Genomic DNA, 21,898 nt, shown 5'->3' on the forward strand with positions numbered 1-21,898 from the left:
GCCATCAAGATTGGTACGGGCTTCATGCTATGTGTCCCTTTGACAAAGGCAAACACAGAGACGAGATAAATTAGCAGTACCAGGGACTGGCCATGAAGGAGGGAATTCCTGGAACCAAGCACCAGGGACTGTGTTGTATGGGTAGAGTGTGTAACTATTCATTAGTTAGTAACTCATCAAACACCTCAGAGAGGAAATTTATTGTATATAGTATCAACTGTATAGCTTGATAAACCTGACTTTAAAAAGGTTTCTAGGCTCCACTCTAAACAATAAGAGTAAAACCCACAACCTATAGCTGGTCAAATAGATTTAGATCATGCAAATGCAGAACTGCTCCTACAATATGTGATTTAGATGCATATATTTGTTTATTTGGGAGAGACTGAACAAGAGAAATTGGGTACATAAAATTTCTAGTTGTTCTAATGTGCTTTTCTGTTTCTGTGGGGGGGAAAAAAAAAAAAAGACAAGCCAAGAACAACTTGGGAAGGAAAGAGTTTATTTCACCTTACAGCTTATAGTCCATTATGCAGGGCATCCAAGGAGAAACTGAAGCAGAAACCATCGATGAACACTGCTTACTGGCTTGCTCCCAAGCGCATGCCTAACTATCTTTCTTATACAGTGCAGGGCCACCACAGCCCTCTTACGTCAATTAGCAATCAAGAAAATTCCCCACAGACATGCCCACAGCCAATCTGATGGACACAGTTTTGTTTCTTTGTTTGTTTTAGGTTCCTCATCTCAGGTGTGTCAAGTTTATCCATCACTAGTGATTTTTTTTCCTTCTTCCAAGTACTAGAAATTAGATCTGCCTTCTTTTCATTCTTATTCAAAAATTAATTCAAGGGCTAACTCCCCTCAAGTTGCTTCCTTGTCAGGGCATTTCTGATAAAACAAGGAAATTCTGCTTATATCAGTGACAGCTTCCCAGAATGCTTTTGTGTGGAGCCCTGTGAAAACATACGAATGTCATGAGAGACAGCAGAAGCCACTGCTTGGTTTAAATCAGGCTCAGCCAGGTGCCTAGAACTCTGCTCAGGCCGACTGAGCTTACTGTTCCTGTGGCCACCCTGCTGGGTATGTAGGGGACTCTCAGCCCTGCTACTTTAGCAATCCCTCCCTGTCTTCTCACCTCCCAGCTGCTTCATGGGGACTCTGTATGTGCAGAACAAAATCCACAGAGTCACAGTGCAAATCAGTCATTTACTTCTTTCTGTTTTTATTATTGTTTTTTGAGATAGGGTCTCACTTTGTAGCCCTGGATGGCCTGGAACTCACTATTCAGAAGAGTCCTGGCTTCAAATTCACATAGAACCACCTGCCTCCTGAGTGCTGGATTAAAGGCATGCACCACCACAAATGATACATTTGCTTCTTTTTAAGACCATTCTCCAGCAAAATTGTGAGAAAGCACACAAGGCTTTCCTTGTGTAGTAATGCAGGAGATATGCTTTTTATTTAACAGTGCCAAGTGGACATATTGTAAGAGCTGAAACTGTAAACACTGTAACACTGTAACAGATACAAAAGGGAATGATCTTACGGGAAGTCTTCTGCCAGCTCCAGAGTTTACTGTGTACAAAGTCCACTCTTACTAAGTTCTGTCTATCTTACGTCTGTCTCTTTACTCAAGAAGTGCTGGACTCTGCACGGGCATGGCAGAGCTGAAGATGTTCTCTCTACCCTGTCTGCTAGCCAGGATCTACAAAGGGTTCTTTATGGGAAGAAAAGAAGGTCATTATTCCCTAAAGTTACCAGAACTTAATAGAGAATTTCAGGTCAATCAAACCAAATTTAAAAGTTCCTTTTGATGAGCTAGAGAGATGCTCACTGGTTAAGAGCACTGACTACTCTTCTAGAGGACCCAGGTTTGATTCCCAGAACCCCCAGGGTAGCTCACAATCATCTCTGACTCTAGTCCCAGGGGACCTGATTCCTCCTTCCTAACCTCTTAGGGCACTAGGGTGCACACACATGCAGGCAGAACACTCATACACATGAAATAATGAATAAACCTAAAACTAATAGATCATTTTAAGAGTTAAACTGTGTATGATACGGTGGTCAGATTTAGCCTATCCATATTTTTTAAAGTCCCCCTTTAAGTATAACTTCTACCTCTTGCATTTTATTGCAATACAGATTAATTGATAAGTCTCCCATGAGGCTCAGATCAAGATCCAAATAAAGGTTTGTTTTCCTTTGTTTTTGTTTTTGTTTTTTTTTTTTTTTTTTGTGCATTCCCAAATCAGAATAGCTATTGCTTTTCCAGAAGAGAAAGAAGGGGAAGCTGACCTGCAGAGCTGTAGAGATGACTCCATCTGTAAATGCTTTCCACACAAGCATAAAGACCTAAGTTCAGTCACTAGAACGTGCATAAAAGGCTGAGCATAGCAGTGCATACCTGTAGTGTGAGTGCTGGGGTCAGAGACAAGCACTCTGGGGGACTTGGGCAACCAGCTAAATCAGTGAGCTCCAATCAGGGAACGATCTTGTCTCAAAAAACTAGATGAACATAGGAACACAGACCTGAGGCAGCCCTGTAGCACGTGCATGTGCACACGCACGCGCGCGCGCGCACACACACACACACACACACACACAACAGAAATTATGTTCATTGGTCCTAGAAACTCTTACGAGTGTTTTAAGGCAGCAGTATGACTCCATGCTAGACCATCTGTGAGAACCTGAATTCAATTCCAGCACAGAAGACAGGGGGCAGTAATTAAATACTAGGAAGGAAATTCTCACCACTCCTAAAGTAAGATTCATTTTATCGAGGGAGGAGTAGATGAAGCCAAAGGCTGGGCTTTAAGCCTGAAGATTTGTCTATGTTGGATGTGACAGCTAAAATTCTGATCAGGACAGCTGTCCCTAGAAGCCTAACTCTCAAAAACAGGCATATGCACCCAAACCAGAGCCCAGAGAAGGCCCAGCTGAGGTCCTTAATGAAGCCTCTAGAGGCACTATATTTTTGTCACAGAGGGAGGTCAACTGGCATGGGTTTCAGGTTTTTGCCTGTGGAGATGTGGTAACATTGGTGGGGTTTTTTGTTGTTTTGGTTTTTTTTTTTTTTTTTTTTTTTTTTGTTTTGTTTTTTTTGTTTTGTTTTGTTTTGTTTTTGGGTTTTTTTGGCCCCTGGAATGGAGATGCAGGGCCAGACCTTTCTTGTAAATATGTGTTGTTTTGTCATTACAGAAATGTCTCCACCTGTGAGGTAACCTCTTCACAGGCTATCAGCTCTCCTCAGCGATCCAAGCGTGTCAAGGAGAACACTCCCCCACGGTGTGCCATGGTACACAGCAGCCCAGCTTGCAGCACCTCAGTCACCTGTGGGTGGGGTGACGTGGCCTCTAGCACCACTCGGGAACGACAGCGACAGACGATTGTCATCCCTGATACCCCGAGCCCCACAGTCAGTGTCATCACCATCAGCAGTGACACAGACGATGAGGAGGAACAGAAGCATGCCCCCACCAGGTGAGGCTCAGCATGCAGACTCTCAGGAAAGACATTTTCATTTCATCAGAGTGGCAGTTTGCCATACCTGTTCAAAACCAAAATAATTTTAAATGAGTTTGGCCTTAAAAAGTAGTTACAGTCCCTAAACATTTGGGAATGTGAGACTATAAAAAACTGGGCTCCCAATCCCAGTTTAGTTTAACACTTAAAAGTTTATGCCTCGAGCTATTGAGCTTATTCCCAGCTGGTCAGGATATCTCTCTAACATTGCCTTGACTCACTCAGAATTTGAACTAATTGTCCAATTAATCAGAAATTTCCCTATGCCTGATTAACCCAATCCTTCAAAGTCCAGTTGACTCTACACCCAAAGAGCACTACCATTTATTCTAAAGTAGCACTAATTCATTTTACTTCCTGGGTGGAGGGAAGAGATATTTACTATATTTGCAAGAGTGCTAACTCAGGCACCAGTCTCCTTTCTATACTTTGCAGCCAGACTCCAGCAACCTGTGCCTTCTTAGGCTGCCAGCTCAGGTGGCTCAGACAGATATACACTGTCCTTGTGTGCCCCTAGGACGTTAGGCCTCACGGAATCCAGTCTCACAACTATACCCTGCCAGTACCTTTGCATTAGGAACGGAGCCACCCCAAGCCAATCACTGTACGTATCTCCCACAACTGGGTGCAGAGCTCCTTGTTCATAATTAGGCCCAAACTTTGGTTTCTGATTAGATGTAATGCTGTTAATTATTAATCACAAGTGTTTTTGATGATATGATAAATTTTCATGTTTGCAGTTATTACTGTATGTTCAGCTAAAGTGCAGTTTCACCATAGCGGTTCCTACAGCATGCAGCCCTTTCACCTTCCCGGTGAAGTTTAGTAGTCTGAGTTTTCACCAATAGGACTGTATGTATGTCTTTTTTCCTGTTGAGTGACTGAGTGTGATTATCAGTGTAATTTGATATTACACTGCTGTGTTTCTGTTCCTGTCATTTGGTAGATATCTGCAACAACAGAGAGGTGGTGAGACCAGGCACTCGTTTTTTTTGGTTTTGTTTTTTTTTTTTTTTTTTTTTTTTTGTTTTGTTTTGTTTTGTTTTGTTTTTGTACCTTAGTTTTACTTTACATGTCTTCTGCTTGTTCCAAGACCGGCCTCACTTTGCTTTGTGACTATAGCCTCTGAATTGAGCTAGTGTTCCATCCATACAAACCTGAGAATCCTGAGGGCTTGGTCTCCTTCCAGAGAGAAAGATTCTTTCTACCCCAGACTGGCCCCTGGCTTGGGGAAGCCTGTGCATGCATTTGTAGCACTGGCGTAAGAAAAGCTGAGCAGTCTTGAGCACAGCTGGAGAAATGCAAATGCAATGTAAAGACCTAGCTGTCAGCTAGATCGCACTGTCATTTTTAATCTGAGATGGGAATTGACAGCAGTTCTGAGCATGAGTGCTCAGGAGAGACTTGAATAGAGGAACACAGGGTGGTGAGTGCCGTGCTGCGGTGGCCAGAGAGCTGATAGGGCTGAAAGCAGAAGGAAGTGGAGCATGGAACTGTTTCCCTCGGAGGAGACCTAACTGAAATGCGTGGCAGCTTGTGAGAACTGTGCTGAAAATGACAGAGGCTCAGAAGAAAGGTGGACAGCAGCCTAAGGGTGGGTGACATGGGAGGAACCACAAACTGAACACAGGGGCATTATACAGTAGGAAATACAGGTGTGAACACAGGGGCATGGTACAGTAGGAAATACAGGTGTGAACACGGGCATGATACAGTAGGAAATACAGGTGTGAACACAGGGGCATGGTACAGTAGGAAATACAGGGACCATGCTGCAGACTGAAGCTCAGAGCGATGGTAAAGGGCCTGAGCTGCCCACTGTGGTGACAGGGAGCCTGATATTTACTACAGAAATGTAAGATTGTTGCCTTAGAAAATGGTTTGGTACCCAAGAAGATAGGAAAGTCTACCTGAAGCCAGTAGCTCCTATTAATAGAGAAACCACTGTGTAATTGTATCATGTAACTGTGACTGTATTTAACCACTAGAAAGTAAAGGAACTTTCGATTACTTCTTCCTTAAAATTGTAATTAGTATAAAATTTAACACAGTGACTGTTTGCTGCCCCACCGCCATTGTAAGACCGTATGTCTGTAACTTCAAGTATACAAATAAGGGGCAGTCTCTCTCTTCTTGAGGTTTGCAGATAATAAGCGTGACAAGACACGTACAAATCACTCCGATAGGAAGCGGAGCATCTCCTCCAGAGAAGCAAAGTCTCAGAGGAGTTAAGGAGAGAGTCGCAGATTTAAGTGACGGATGTGGCAGAGTGTACAGGGGGCAAACAGAGAAGTATCCCAGTAGTACAGCTTATCCAAGAGAATGAAGTATGTGGGAGGAAGTGGGTTTGGGGATGGAAATAGTTTCTGAGGCATTTCCCCCTTGGATGAGGAGGAGGATTTGTCAGAAGACGCTAAGAAGCTCAAGACAAAGCATCAGATTTAGACAACCAAGACTATACTGGGAGCATCAGAGCTGGACAGCATCCCATTCTCCCTCTTTTTGTTCAAGAATTAGAGACATTCTCTTCCTGTATCAGTTACTTTTCTACTGTGATAAAATGCCATGGGCAAGGCAACTTACAGAAGAGTTTGTTTGGAACGTGTGGTATAAATATAAATAAAGAGTTAGAATCCAGATGGCAGAGCTGAATGAGTAAGCAACAGCTGAGAATCTACATCTCAAACCACAGGGGAGACAAAGAGCACCAACTGGAAACCTCAAGGCCTTCCTCCAGTGACATACTTCCTCCACCAAGGTCTCACCTCCTCATCCTCCACAAACAGCCACCTGGGTACCAAGTATTCATATGCCCAAGACTTATTGGGGACATATCGTTCACACCGCCAATCTCTAACTCTGGTCGTCCTTGTCACTGAACCACATTTCTTCTGGGAAGTGAGCATCTTGATTGTTGCCCAAGACTTATTGGGGACATATCGTTCACACCGCCAATCTCTAACTCTGGTCGTCCTTGTCACTGAACCACATTTCTTCTGGGAAGTGAGCATCTTGATTGTTCTGTCTGGATTCCCTGCTTGCTACTTCCCCCAAATCTAGCATTTGTAGAGCCCATTGTGGTCCTCAAATGCTGGTTGTTCACATAGTGTGGCTCAGCCTCAGCACAACAGCTAAAGAGTCAAGGGTCAAGGACACTCACAGGGTAACAGCCTGACCTTAGGATGTCTTTTAGCATCAACATAGGATAAATGATAAACCACATTTTTAGGCCTTATTGACAATGTCACTCAACCTCCAAGACTAGATGACATTGCCTAGAATTGTTTAAAAAAAAATAGATATACTGACTAAAAAATATATTCACATAGTTTTATGTAAAAATTATTTTAATATCTGAAAAAACAGTACTGACAAAAAATGTATAATTTTAAGCAAAAAATGTTTAAAATCTGTACATTTATTTTTGTTTTGTAAAATAAAGTCATTTAAAAAAAATAGATAGATAGCAAGGGAAGATCTTGACCACAAATGTGGGCACTGTTAGTTCCCAAAGCATATGGCCAGGCAGGAGAATTCAACAGCATGTAGAGACGTGGGCAGCATGAACTGCCAGGAATCGTCACTGAGCTGTTCATGCTTTACCTCAGTTTGCTTGTCACTCTGCTCCCGTTCAGTAAGTGAGGAAACCAGGGCCCAGGAAAGCCAAGTGATGAAGTCAGGTTAATAAAGGTTCAAGGAAGGGGATTGGGGCTCACTCCAGATGTGCTACACCATTGATGAAATTATATTACTTATTATTGACAAAATAACTGATTTCTTTTTAGTCATTAATGTTACAGTTATTGAGTCTCTCCTTCGCCTTCTGTAACCAATCCCATGATAGCATCCAGTGTGTGCAGGGAGTTGTGACAGGGCCACGAGGAGTTGAGAGCATGGCTACCAGGTACTCTAGGGTGGTGTGGCAGTTTCAGGAGATGGGCAGAAGTTTAAATTTTGCCATTGTTGCATAACATTTTAATAAATGTGTTTTCTCTGTTTCAATGGTTCACTCTAATGGACTCGGGGACTTTTCTAATCACTGCTAGAGACTATGCATAAAAACAGAAAAACTAAACATTAAGCATACTGTTTCCTATATTTCTCAGAATTAAGTAGAACCTGCCTTATTTTAAGTGTTTTTGACGAGGGAAGCATTTGTTTGTCTCTGTGTCTTCTTTTACATGGAATCTTGGTAATCGGTATTTACAAAGATATATCTGTTTACCCAGATCCTCATACCTAACTCACCTTATGCAGGCACGGTCTTAGAGAAGCCACGGCATGCAAACGCCTGTCATGAGGAAAACATTTAAGTATGTGATCAAAGTGATTCATTCAGCTGATCAGCACAAGACTTTCTCCAGCTCTTGTTGCCAGTAGTGTCAACGCTAAGAAAATGGGTTCATAAATATCACAGGAGGTTTTAGATAAGAAAGCATTTCCTAAAGTCACTCTTAAAATGTTTATATTTTTAAATGGAGGACTAGGTCTGTAGTTGAGTTGCTTATCCAGAATGCATGAGGCTCTGGATTTGGTTCTCACCCCAAAACAGAGTTGACACAAGATATTTTGCTTCTTTATACTAAATTTAAAAGGTGGTAAAAATATCCCAGATAATTCACAGTCAGAAACTTTCAAACTATTGTTCAAATTACTTCTGCCTGAAAAATGAACAACCAGAGAAAGAAAAACAACACTCATTTATTATTACCTGAGCAAAAAAGTCAACCCCAATTGGAATTTCTTTGCACTGACACCTACAAGCATGTAAACTCACTACCCTCCTATACTAGTTAAGAAGCCCCATACAACCAGCATCAGAATGCACTCCTGGGCCACTGACTGCCAACTAGAGAGAGGGACAGAGAAGCCAGACTCAGTGCCACGTCAGGGTCATTTGTTTTAAGCTGTAACACATGCCTGAGTTGAAAACTGTTTCAGTCTTGTGAGTCACCCCAGCAGTACAGGCTGTACACTCAGCCATCCTCACTGTGTCTTCATCACAGGCTTCATCCAAACAGGTCAGTGGAGTGGAGAGGCTTGAGGGCTGTGTCCTGTCCCCAACAGCTCATCCTACTGTTTCAGCACACCACAGCGACTCTGATGTATGGCAGCCTCCTGTTACTCCTCACTTCCCACAGGTGGAGCCACGGGCCCCAGAGAAGGGGTTGGATCTGCTCTGGCAGGGCAGTGTTCAACGCATGCGCTCAGTGTGCTGGCAACCCAAGCCAGCTAAGTCAGACTGCTTTAGGCAGAGATAACTGACCTACTGAAGAATGGGGAAGGAAAACCGGCTCCTACTTCCAGGTCCATTTCTAATGTCCTACAAATAGTCATGTGAAGACTTAATGGCAACACACATGCAAGTATACAAACAGGTGTAAATAAGCAGATAATAATATCATTTGAATAAAATATATGAACCATATTAAAATAAAGTTGTAGAGAATGGAAGATATTAGTTGTAAAAGTGCTTGCCATGTGAGCATAAGGACTTTAATATGAACCCCAGAACCCACATGAAAAATCTGAGCATGGTAGTGAGACACAGTGGCTGACTAACCTAGTTTAGCCAGAGAAACCTAGTCTCACAAAAGAAGATGAACATCTTCTGAGGAATGACACCTGAAGTTGACCTCTGACCTTCATGCCTAGGAATGCACACACGAACACACATACATGAATAGTAAACAGATTTAAGGTATCTTTTCTCATTCTAATAGCTAAATTAAAAGCTATATATAGCATCAAAAGGAAGACTTTGGTCTGCAAGCTCTGCTTCTTATCCTTCTGGACAGGAGCAGGTTAAAAGTATTTCTGGTATTTCTGATCATTAACAAATGGGCCCTGGAGACACCAGAGGGAAAGTTTGCCTCATTTACTGTTGCAGTGTTTGCTAGGCACCTCTCTGGGGAGGCAGAGGACTATTAGCATAGTGACTAAGAAGGCAGATGCTTGACCTAGGGAAGGACCAAAGCCCTCCTTATCTGTGGTCATTGTCTGTGGGAGGAAAGTAATCATTTCCTCTTGATCTAAGGGCTGAAGGAAATAACACAAATACAGCACTTTGAATGCATGTAATTGATTTGTGTCCAGTGTGTGCCATCAGTGTTGGAGTGGAAGAGTAGGGTTTTGGTTTTGGTTTTCACATCTGGTATTTTCTCTGAAGTCAGTGGAGATAAAGGAGTCATGAAAAGTTTATTGGAGGAGATGAGTTTTGACCTTGGTCTTGAAGGATGAAATTGACTGAGATTAGCAAATAGAAATCAGAACTACATTCCAGACAGGATCCTACAGGGATGGATGGGGTCAGAGGCTTGCACCTGCTCCTCTGCCTGTCTTTCCTCCTCTGCAGCTCATTTCTATACTTCTTAGCTCCTTATTTCCCTTCATCATTTTAAGACGCTGAGAATCATCTATTGCCATGACAACACAATAGAGTTGCAAGCTCTCGAAGCTTTGCTTCTTATTCAGAAGTGGTGTCTATCAAGGCCGTTTGAGCAAATATTTCTCATTCCCCTCCTATCGCTGTCTCTCTCCCATTAAACAGCTCAGAGTGGGATTGATAAACTGTCAATAATAATTAGAGACAACGGTGGAATGAGTCCCTGGAGTATTGACATCTATGAGTCAATCTCAAATGTGTGCTTGGTTTTTAAAATGAGCCACTCAGTAGCTTCCCACTGTTCTCTAAGCTGGGTAGTGTATTTACCTAGAGCACAGATATTTCTAGCAATAGACAAGAATAGAAACAGAGCTATCAAACTAATTCATCTTTCCAAACCTGTCAGATACAAATTCAAAAGGATACAGTGTTAAGCTGCCGTGTGAGTTTGCTTCTTAGTCATGGGACTTCCCAGCTACAGAGAAAGGGGTAAGTCTTATGATGAGTTTGGGGAGCTTTTCTCCCCCCACCTCCTTCACAGATAACAAGACTGACATGTAGCACTCACTCAAAGCCAAGCTCCAGACTCCCACAGGACTCTGCAGAAAGCCTTCCTTCAATGGTTGTGTGCTAGTTCATGTGCTAGTTCACAATATACTAATATTGTGCCTTCAGAAAGTTCCAGCAGTTAGGAAAATTGATCTGTATTAAACTGAAGCTTCTTCACAATTTACAAATAAGAGTTACAAATTCCAAATGGGCACAATTTGAATTGTGTCTAAGGTTAGATTAAAGTTTGGTCAAAATTAGTACTGTGTGCATTGCTTTCCCTGCTCAGTTTCTAAATGGATCAGTAGCCTAAAGGGAGGGAGGCCCAACAGGAAATGGCCAGGACCTGGTGTGTGAGTCCCTCTCACTGAAGGAACTTTTCTAACGACATAAACAGGAGACTGGATTTCATCTTGAATGTCTTTCATAATAAATCTCTGTGGGATATTCAAAATGGGCACTTTCATACTGCAAATAATCTCTCCTACTCCCCTAGTAATTTCAGAGTTGGTCAGAGATAGATGCGTGGTACACAGGGCTGTGGGTCTCCAGGGCCCCACGTGGAAAGGCACAACAGAGCCAGAACTAAAACACCATTTGCAGTGACACATTAGGAGCCAGCCTCTATCTTCACGTGGGTCCCCATCTACAGATCATGCCCCTGCAGCAGAACATATCCCCGTTTCAGGAAGCTGTAACAGAAGCCACTGTGTTTGGGTTATTTAATCAAGCACAGTGGCCGTGATCGAAGTCTGGAGTGAAGAGTAGTATGCCTTCTGCGTCCCCTTGGGAACTTGCCTGGATTGAATTCTAGCTCCGTTCCTGTCCCAGAAGCACTTTTACCTATGCGGGTGGGAGGGATGCCTCAACAACAGGACTGCAAGTAGTTCTGCTCAGAGAGCAGTGACCACTCCCACCACAGAAAAGAGCAGCAGGTCCTCCTTCCCCAGCTTCTGCGCTGTCTAATTGTTGGGGCAGATCTCAGTGACTTGCAGCCTGAGATTCACTGAGGCAGTGCTGCTACAGGGCCCAAGGCTGTATCGTGGAGCTTTTTATTATGAATAAGCCCATGGGATTTTTAAAATTAGAAATAATCCATATACTATACAGTTCACCAATTCACTATGTGCAGTTCACTAAGGAGATTCCACATTAGTTTTTAAAAATTATGGTAAAGCGTAAAACTTGCCATTTTAACCACTCAGGGGTACTGATTGTCACCATTATCTATTATCTATCCTAAAACTTTTCTGCTATTCCAACCCCATATTCTGTTCCCACTAAATAATCTTATCTTTTTCTCTGCCTGCCTGCCCTATGCCATAGACCTTTGGTATCTGTAACCTATTTCCTTTTTGTATGAGTTTGCCTATTCTACATGCTTCATGTGTTGACTCATGCAGAATTTGTGTCTGGCTTATTTTATGTGTTACCTAAGATCCATATAAGAACTTCAGTCAAGGGTTTGGAGAGATGGCTGGAGAGGTAAGAGCACATAGTGCCCTTCAGTGGACCTAGGTTCTTTTCCCAGAACCCATATCAGGAGGCTCATAACTGCCTGCAACTCCATTTCAAGGGCATCCTGATGTCTCTGGCTTCTGCAGGCACTTGCACACACATGCACACATGCACTCACACAAAAAAACAAAATAAAAAAACAATTTTTTAAATTAAGGTAACATGAAGAGCTGTAAATCTATGTGACCAGTTCATTTCTCACCTTCTTTTGGGTTCTTAACAGTTAGTTGTAATCTGGAAGAGTCATTTGACAGTTCATCATAGAAGGCTTTGTGACATCCATTATTCTAACTGGTTATTTTAAAGCTTTTACTGTTTAACTTGTCATGTTGTTATACAGTCTCCCACTGAGCTTTTCATCTTCGAGGACAGAGGCCTGTTTCTATTTCTTTGTGCAGCTATTCCCTGTGGCACTGACTGTAGATCTCCAAGATTCCAACTAATGACTTGTCGTTTTCTTTCCTATCAACCTTCTGGCTTAGCAGAAACTAGAGAGGAAACTTCTTCAGTAAGTCCTTCCCTCAGGAAACTCTTTGTGCCTGATAAGGTTTTTGCAGAGCTGCTTCCTCGTGTTATATAAGAATACAAGTTAAATATCCTATATCCAAAAGGCTTGACTTGAGATGCCAGGTGTAGTGATGCAGGCCTTTAATCCTGCAGACAGGAGGCAGACACGGGTAGATCTCTGAATTTGAGGCTAGTCTGTCTTTAACAAAGCGTGGATCAGGGCCTGCACAGGTCTCAGCTAGATGGGGTCCTAGCACTGAGAGGGGAGTGGGCACGAGGCCCCGCCCCTAACTCAGAAGTTGTTTTCAAGTGATAACAACTTAGGAAGAATTAGCTCCAGCAGAGTCCCGCTGGTATACAAACCACACGTATGGGCAGGTCCTGTACCCAGCACCAGATGGCCAACAAATTGAACTCAGAATTTTTGGAAAACTTTTGTTTCCTAGTGATTTGTCTGGGTATTTTCAATATACTTTACAAGTCGTTTGCTTATATAGTGTGGTTTCTGACTATGTTTTTGTAGGATTTCTCTGTGTGGGTGTAGGGGTATCTACATCTATATTGCCTGTCTCCTTTCTGCTTGTTTGTTTTGTCCTATTCTGATTTGTTTGTATGCTTTTGTGGATTTTTGGTGGGGTGTGTGTGTGTGTGTGTGTGTGTGTGTGTGTGTGTGTGTGTGTGTCTGTAATGAGAAAGAAAACGTGTGGGTTGAGGGGGAGAAGATCTGGGAGAAGTTGAAGAGAAACCATGACCAGAATACATTATATTAAAAAAAAAATCTATTCTCAATAAAAATTTTAATTATTTTTAAAGGCTTTGAACCAAAAAAATGTTTTGAATTTCAAAATTTCCCATGTACATATCTCCTGAAGGACATTTTGCACAATTAATTTTGGTAAGCCTGCTTTTTGACCATAGCCTACCATATCAGGTCAGACATAGGTATCCCACTAATGGTACCATGTCACCACTCAAAAAGTTTTAGATTTGGAGGCATTTGGGATTTGGAGTTAGGGAAGCTCCTCCTATGTAATAAATAGTGATACTTGACCTGATGCTCTACTTAACATGTGCTGTACAGTATTAATTTCTCACCTCATTCTGAGAACAGCCTATAATACTGGTTCTGTCATGACCCATATTATCACCGTGTAGACAACCAATTCCCAAGGCCCTATCATCAGCACACACTAAAGTTAAACATCTGACTGTAGGCCCATGTTCTACCCAGAGACCCAGCTAGGGCCTTCTACCCTAAATCAGCAAGGATGGGGAGCCTGGCCACTGCAGGAATGGTCTAGCCCTGCTGTCACTAATGCTGTCACTATCAAGCAGGGCTGGGTCCCCCAGAGCTTTCCACTGACCATCTTTCTAGCCTCTGGAGGTCCACATCCCCACTGACCTTCTGCTGACCTTCTCTGGCCTTCTGCCTAGCTGACCTTGGAAATGCCCACTTACACACTCTCCCTCAAGTGAAAAAAAACTCATCTTGGAAAGAGCCTGACCTGGGTCTGTGGCATGAGGTAACACTCCTGGGGTAGGAGGGGGGCCACTGGAAACCCCATCAGATTCTATAAATACCAGCTTTCTCCCATGTCAGATTAGCTCGAAAGTAGTCATATTGCCTAGGCAATTGTTGTTTCTTAAAAATAAATGATCAGTGTACAAAAATAGATGAACATCCATTTTCAAACCCTTACATAATACACCGTAAGTTCCACATCTGTCATCCCAGCAGCTTGTCACCAAGCCACAGGCAGATAGAACTGGTTCCCAGAGTAACCACAGGAGCATAAAGCTCTATGAAAAACAAGTGTTAGCCAAGAGCCATTCCAAGCTAGTTCTTCCCTGTTTCTAGGTAAAGTTCTAGTTAGAAATGAAGACCAGGGTTTGGGAGCCACTCCCTGGTGACATTAGCACACAGGAGGCTTGTCTTCAGAGCTGAGTGCAATAGTGTCTCCTGACCTTGGCCCAGGGGATGGGAACTCTGCAGGAAGTCCAGGTCATCCCTAAAAATGAGCACCCAGAGATCCTGGGTAGCCTGAACATAATAACTCAAATTCAACTCAATTTCTGTTTTTCAGCGTTTCTGAATGATGAGTTCTCAGACTGTCACCCATCCCCTGTCCCTCCTGCAGCGTCCTGAATCACTGGACACCTCTTCCCTTCCTGCTTACACTGCTGGTTCTCATAGGCCCAGAATCCAAACTCAGGCCCATTCCCTTCAGTTCCAGTTTCCACTGCCTGACTGATGCAGACTCGAATTCTAGTGGTCCAGCTCCACTGATTGTCACATGGGGACAGCCTAGACACCTCGTTGATTGTCCCACTCATTAGCTTCCAGAAGCATCAGTGTGGCCCAGGCCCAGGCCACCCTGCTCTGCCTGTCTTCCCATGTACTCTGACCTCATAGCCAGCCTTCAGTCCTAACCTCTCCCTTTAACTCTGCAGCACAGTCTCCAAGCAAAGAAAGAATGTCATCAGCTGTGTCACAGTCCACGATTCTCCCTACTCTGACTCCTCTAGCAACACCAGCCCCTACTCGGTGCAGCAGCGCACAGGGCACAACGGCACAAACACCTCGGACACCAAGGGGGGCCTAGAGAACCACTGCACCGGCAACCCCCGCACCATCATCGTGCCCCCACTGAAGACGCAGGCCAGTGAAGTGTTGGTAGAATGTGACAGCCTAGGGCCAGGTAACCTGGGGCCACGTATTTCTCTGCTTTTTCTTGTTTTCTGCTATTAGAAATGTTGGTAGTAGCGAAACAGAACATACCTAATCATTTCAGGTGATCTACATTGTACACTGGATTTTGTTCAAGCAGCCACAGTGGGATCCTGCCTATATCATACACCGTCATCATATTCTACATAGAATATTTTCCTTTTGAAATTCTGAAAGCACGCTGTCCTCTAGGTGGCTCTGCCTCTGTCAGGGCTGATAAACAATGGAAGCACCCCACTTTCTTACCAACTGGTTTGGACAGTCCTGGCATCTTTCTAGAGTAGAGCAAGTATCTGGTAAGGAAGCATTTGATCTGACCTTGCCATGTGAGGGTCATGAACCCTTTATCAGGACTTCCCCGGGCACAGAGATCTGAGCTGAGCACAGTTCTCTCTGCTTTACTTAAAGAACTAACCTTCCATGAGCCTTGTCCTGAGAACTGGGCCCTGGCAGAAAGCCAGTGAACTTAGCCTTTGTCAGGCAGTGGTCCCCATGCTCTTCAGTGTCTCCTTCACTCCAGCTCACATACAAGAATGGGAGAGAATGGGAGGCTATGCCAAAGGCTCTGCAAGTCTGTTCTGCATGCTGTCATCAGCCACAGCCAGGCGTCAGAAGAGGACATACTGTCAAGCTTTGTCTAGATATGAGAGGCTATTATTCCTTGGTAGAGACCTTCTGTTTCTCACCTGACATGGCCATAGGAGATACCTGAGGTTACCCTGGAAGATGAGGGCTCTTCTTTGGTGGGTACCAAGTTCCTTAGGTGTGTCCCTCAGTGCTGGGTATGATTAAGACGTAGGGACTTTTCCAGGCCCCTGCTGCAGCCACTTGCAATGCTTTCCCGATATTCACAGCAAGCCGGTGACTGGGCCCTTTCTACACCAAGCAATTCTGCCAGGAGGGAAATGGAAACAGACTTAGGCTTTTTTCTCCTTTATCATATCTGACTGGGGGTGGCCCACGTGGGGTAAGTATGCTCACAGGCCTCTTTCAAGCATCCTACCTGTGGCTTTAGGGGCACCCCAGTCCTCTGCAGAAAATAGGTGTGTTAAATCTATCTGCTGGCACACCGCTCATCGTCATGTCCCAGCTGCCACAGGCTGGAGTTGGGGCTAGTTTTCAATGTCAGGACTCTCAAGGCAAGAAGCAGTGTGGCTCCCACAGTGCCCTGGCTAAGAAATAACATGACTGCTGAGCCTCCCAGTGAAGGGTTTGCACATGGAATGAACCCCATGTGGACTATCTCTAATATAACTAGTCTTCATAGAAACTCGACATGCAGCTACTATGGTTACCACAAGAGCACAGAGGTTCTCAGAGTAGCCATGGCCTTGCAGCTGGTCTCTTGGGATCTGCTGCTACATATTTCCTATGCTCTAAGCACATTCGAATGCACACACTACATGAATATCTGTTCCCTCATGGCCAGAATCTACGTTAGGATAGTGAAGGCCCATTGCTACCTCAGTCACCTCAGTAAGAAAAAAATCACTACCTGAGTCTCTTGATCCCTTCAGGGCCATCCTACAACCAGGCTTTTCCACTCTGACAGTTGGACCAGTCACCACAACAATGCAATAGGTAGAACACTGGGGTCTTTCTAACACTGTCATTTGGAAGACTCAAGCTGTAGATCCCTTGAACTGATTGATTCTTCTTCTAACATGATCCCTACAAAGTTTCTAGGATGCTGGACTACATCAGAGGTCTGTTCATGATCTGTCACCAAGCAGGGAGGAGTTGAGGTCCAGCACAAGAGCTCCTGGCACCTGGAGAGAAAGGGAGGCTCTACTGACAGCCAAGACAGGCAGCTTTCTGTTTTCCCATATCTAGTCCTCAAAGACCTGGGATTTGCCTGAGCTTTGAGAATCTTAACTGGCTGAGTCTGGGCAGAGTCCTGAATGCAGTAGTCTGCTCCCCCAGCACCTGATGCCTCTGTACTCCTAGGAAGTTCAATACACCAATTCCTAGGCACCTCCCAAGGAAAATCAGTGCAGTGGGTAAGTGTGTGAGCCTTGGGTGCACAGTTAGACACGGGGACCTCATTCCGGGACACACCATCTCCTTCTCAGCAAATCAGTCTTCCTTTACTTGAGGTTGGGGTTTTCTTGAGAGGTGGGATGTTCCCCTCTGTCTGGGGCCCTCAAGGTTTTCTTTGTCCTGGACCCAATACCTTTGCTGGAACTCTTCTCCCATTGTCAGTACTCACCTTGGGCTTCACAACCCTGACTTCCCAACCCTGGAATTTGTCAAGAAGTTGATCTATCCCAAGTCATTCAAAGGCTCCATCTTTTATTATACATGGTTTCTTAGTGTGTAGTGTCATCTGTCCTAAGAATAAGATAGAGATCTTATTTTAGTCAATTCCAGAAACTCAATGAAGGAAACGAATCATTAGCTACATGACACAGCATGAGAGGGCTCAGATATCCTTGGACTGGTGTAGCTGAGGGGCTTATTGCTTTTCTTAAGCATGCTTTCTCCCTTAGACTGAATCAACACCACCGTCTCCTAGCTGCCATTATGTTCCTGGCTAGGCTGGCACCTGGGGCAGTGGGAGGCTGTCCTTCTACTCCAACCAAAGCCATTTTCTTCTCAATTAATTCTTCTTTGTTCTTTAGCTTTTAAGGAGCAGAATGAATATGTTAACTATGGCTTTTAAACCATACAACACCAATAGTACAGTTCATAGGCCTTTTGTGTTCCTTTGGGCATTTGAACCGTAGAACACAGCGGAGGTGCCTGGGTCCTTCTCCCTCACTTGTTTGCTTAGGTTCTTTTGCAGGTCCTAGGGACACGCAGTGTCTCCTCAAGATTGTGTGCCTGCTTCTTATGAGTATTGTTCAGTAAAGACTATTGCTCAGCCAGGTCTGATCATCTATAATGCCATCACAGAAGAAACAGAGACAGGAGGATTGCAAGTTTGAGGGCAGCCTGGGCTGCATAATAACCCTACCAAAAATAAAAGGGAAGAGGGCTGTGGCCTGAGCATCCAAGTGTTCTGCTCTGCAAAGCATTGCTCTTACTTTATTCAGGGGGCAAAGGTCTCACCCTGCCCACTGGACAGTGAAGGTCTGTCCTGATCATCCGTTAGCATCGCCCTGTGTTCTCTACCTCTTGCCCTTATGCTTTGAGATGCTATCTTATTGCCACTGTCACCCATCTGCTTCCTGGGTGGTACATGTCATAGTGCCTGGCAGACAGCAGGCTCTAATAGAGCTCTGGGCCCCTTTGGCCAGGTACTTAGAGACATCTGATGTGGGAACTGCCCTTCCTCAGTCTCCTACCCATTAAGGCTGTGGTCTTCCCACCCAGCAGCATCAACTCCCAGAATTGTTCTAATTGTTATAATGCAGACTCTTATGCCACCCCCAGCTACAGGGCTGGAACCACAGTGACCAATGTGTAGAGCAACCTCCTAGCTAGGCAGTCTCCACATTGTCAGTACCATAGGAACAGTGATTATGTCAGGCCATTCCCCGGGAGAGTTAGTCTCATCCTGCCTGGAGTCAGGAGAGCTGCAGAGTTCTTGTAACTTCTGTTCAGTCTGGCTGTGTGCTAGGTCCAGCCATTAGCATGATCACATCTGACCCTCTGGGATAGTGTGGGGGAACCAGGCAGGCCTCTTTCCTTCCACACACCACCAGATATTGCTATAACACTTCCCCCAGAGGACCAGTGAGTGTGGGGCTAGTGTAAGCGCCACATGCAGCCAAGGTCAGACCCAGGTGCCTCTCCAGAGTCAGGTGAAGCCTGACTAGGTCTGGAGACTATGTGGTTTATGCCTGGATAGTCTTAGGAACATGTCCTTCCTGGGAGGCTGCTGTCTGGAAGGGGGACATATCTTCTAGACAGCCAAGGGCATGCCACTGACCTACATGGCCTGTTCCTCCTCCCTCAGCCATCAATACCAGTCACCATTCGTCCTCCTTCAAGTCCAAGTCCTCCAGCACCGTGACCTCCACCAGTGGCCACTCTTCAGGGAGCTCAACAGGAGCCATCGCCTACCGTCAGCAGCGGCCAGGCCCCCACTTCCAGCAGCAGCAGCCCCTCAATCTCAGCCAGGTAAACCCCGGCAGCCACAGTAGGCAGTGTCCTTAAGGGGTCTTGTTGGTTTATTCCTACCCTAGACCAACCCTTTTTCGCAGAGAGCCAGCCCAAAGCAAAGTGACAGAGTACTTAGTCCCGTGGTACCTGGACAGGCCTGCTGATCAGAGGGTCGGAGACCTACATACACGCCCCAGAAATTTGGGTTTTTACAGGAGAGAGGGATTTTGCTTGGACTGTTTCTGGAAGACCCAAATGAGATCTCACATGATGTGGGAGGGCAGTCACTGAGAGAAGGGTCCTCTGACTCAGCCAAGTGTCCCACCAGCTTTGTTCTGGGCTTGCTGAATAACACCCTGGCCTGGTGACTGGCCAGGTAAACATTACTTCCTCAATCTAGACAAATGTTCATGTTCTCTGCTTTTGAAGGGAAGTATCTGTTGTCACTCCTGCTTCCCCTTCTGCCCTTCTTCCCCCACCTCCCCCTAATGCAGTCTCTCTGCTGCTTTTCCTTCTCAGGCTCAGCAGCACATGGCTGCGGACCGTACCGGGAGTCACCGTCGACAGCAGGCCTACATCACTCCAACCATGGCACAGGCTCCATACACCTTCCCGCACAACAGCCCCAGCCATGGCACTGTTCACCCCCACCTGGCTGCAGCTGCCCACCTTCCTACCCAGCCTCACCTCTACACCTATACAGCACCCACAGCCCTAGGCTCCACCGGCACTGTAGCCCACCTGGTGGCATCCCAAGGCTCAGCACGCCATACCGTGCAGCACACTGCCTATCCGGCCAGCATCGTCCACCAGGTCCCTGTGAGCATGGGACCCCGGGTCCTGCCCTCACCCACCATCCACCCCAGTCAGTATCCAGCCCAGTTTGCCCACCAGACCTATATCAGCGCCTCGCCAGCCTCCACGGTCTACACTGGATACCCACTGAGTCCTGCCAAGGTGAACCAATACCCTTACATATAGACACTGGAGGAGTTCCGCCAGGGAGGAGGGTGGAGGAGCTCCCAGACCCACCTGGGGAGCTGGGAATCTCTACTGCAGGTGCCGCACACAAACAATGCAAATGGGGCAGGGAGGGGGGCACAAATAAAACTTGAACTAGGAAGTGGGACGACTTAGAGCGGAGAAGAGAACATTTTAAAAGGAGGGAAATCTATGCTTTTTATTTTAAAAAAGAAAAAGGAAAAAAAAATAAAAAGAAAAATGTTAGTAACGAAAGAGGAAAAAAGAAAAAAACACAGCTCACAGATCCATTCTGCACCAAACTGGACAGGAGAAGAGGAGCAACAGGAAGACTCTGGAAGCAAGGGGCCCCAGGTTTTGAAGAACTTTATGAACTTTTTAAAGATTATTTTCATATGGCAGCAAGTGACATTGAAGAATTTGCTGTCGGGGACACCTGATATGGAAATCCAATAGATTTTTAATTAATTGAACATAAAAATTAGGGATTTCCCCAGAACTCCAAAAGGGTCAACATCCCTTTCAAATGTTAGGCCTGGCCTGAGGAGGCTCATATTTGGGGTTTGGTCTGGGGTTGGCAAAGCCCAGTTCTAACTTATTTGTCAGAAATAGTGGGGTCAGCCAAACTAATGAAAGATCCCACAGAAGGGCAGGTTTCCTCTTTTGGAGCATTCTGGATAAATCCCTAAGCAATGTTATTCCTCAGATGTCATTAATGATGTATGTCTTTAATTTTTTTTTCTTTTCTGAGATTTTTTTTTTCTCTTTAATCAACCCCTGGTCATGTAGCGTAGGACTAGTGGTTGTCCTGGACACCCTAGAAGAATGTAGCACTGCACCCTTGTTTCCTACTTTGTGTTTCTACTCCAGTGATACCAATAGACTATTCCTCAATAGAATTGCACAAACGAAGTGATTTAACATAGGCATGGAACCAATGTGGTGGTCCAGGTGAGCGAGTGAGTGTGCGTGAGCACATGTGGGTGTGACCGGGGCTGCCACCCTCCCCGTGTGTCCCTTGGCACCGCCGTCACAGCCCTTGCAGTCTTGATTTTACATCATTCCCTCCTAGTGCCTTAACGACTGACAGACAGAGACCGGCAAAGGGTTTACTTCCACTGGTACCCCAAGAAACTGGTTGGGGCTGGTAAGATGTCCTCAGCTCTTGTGTAAGCTGTTATTATTGTACTTGGCTCTTTGTGTTTTAATGTCATGTGGATTGTCTTTCCTGGGCTCTTTGTGAGCACAAGGATCTCAAAGAAGCTCACATAATGAAAGGGGAGAATCGTGGATCTCAGAAGGGATGTGGGTGCCGTATGGTGAGGCACGCTGGTGACCGCTCTTTCGGTGAGTTTTACTTTGAGAGCAGAGATCCAGAGAGACTCCTCGCCCTGCCCTAGCTCTGTCATGTCTGGCTAGGGGAGTCTTAGGAATGTCAACTTGCCAGGCTGATGCCTCAGCCTCCAAGCCCACCACCTCCTTCCTGGAGCCTTATGAGGAGAGGGCAGGAGATGTTACCTCCCCAGTCCCTCCCTTCTACAAGAAGCCTGGTAGTCTCAGACACACCCACGTCTCCACCAGCTCAGGAGCCACTCAGGCTCCTAGTTTTGCCAGCTCTCTCCCCTACAGACCTCCACTGGTAAGTAAGCTGT

General features: G+C 45.1%; 1 protein-coding gene across 5 annotated transcripts in view; it reads left to right on the plus strand.

The window, feature by feature from the left end:
* The window catches only part of HIPK2 (homeodomain interacting protein kinase 2), a 167,209-nt gene extending 146,834 nt beyond the window's left edge, over positions 1 to 20,375 (plus strand). For all 5 annotated transcript variants that reach the window (XM_080932149.1, XM_080932150.1, XM_080932152.1 and 2 more), the window contains exons 12-15: positions 3,208 to 3,489; positions 14,942 to 15,189; positions 19,120 to 19,283; positions 19,785 to 20,375. In XM_080932149.1, coding sequence (XP_080788275.1) covers positions 3,208 to 3,489; positions 14,942 to 15,189; positions 19,120 to 19,283; positions 19,785 to 20,246 — 1,156 coding nt within the window. In that variant the 3' untranslated portion in view covers positions 20,247 to 20,375. The remainder of the gene's footprint in view (positions 1 to 3,207; positions 3,490 to 14,941; positions 15,190 to 19,119; positions 19,284 to 19,784) is intronic.
* The last annotated feature ends 1,523 nt before the right edge of the window (positions 20,376 to 21,898 follow it).

This window comes from Micromys minutus (genome assembly GCF_963924665.1).
Source record: "Micromys minutus genome assembly, chromosome: 18".
In the NCBI taxonomy this organism is placed as follows: Eukaryota; Metazoa; Chordata; class Mammalia; order Rodentia; family Muridae; genus Micromys; species Micromys minutus.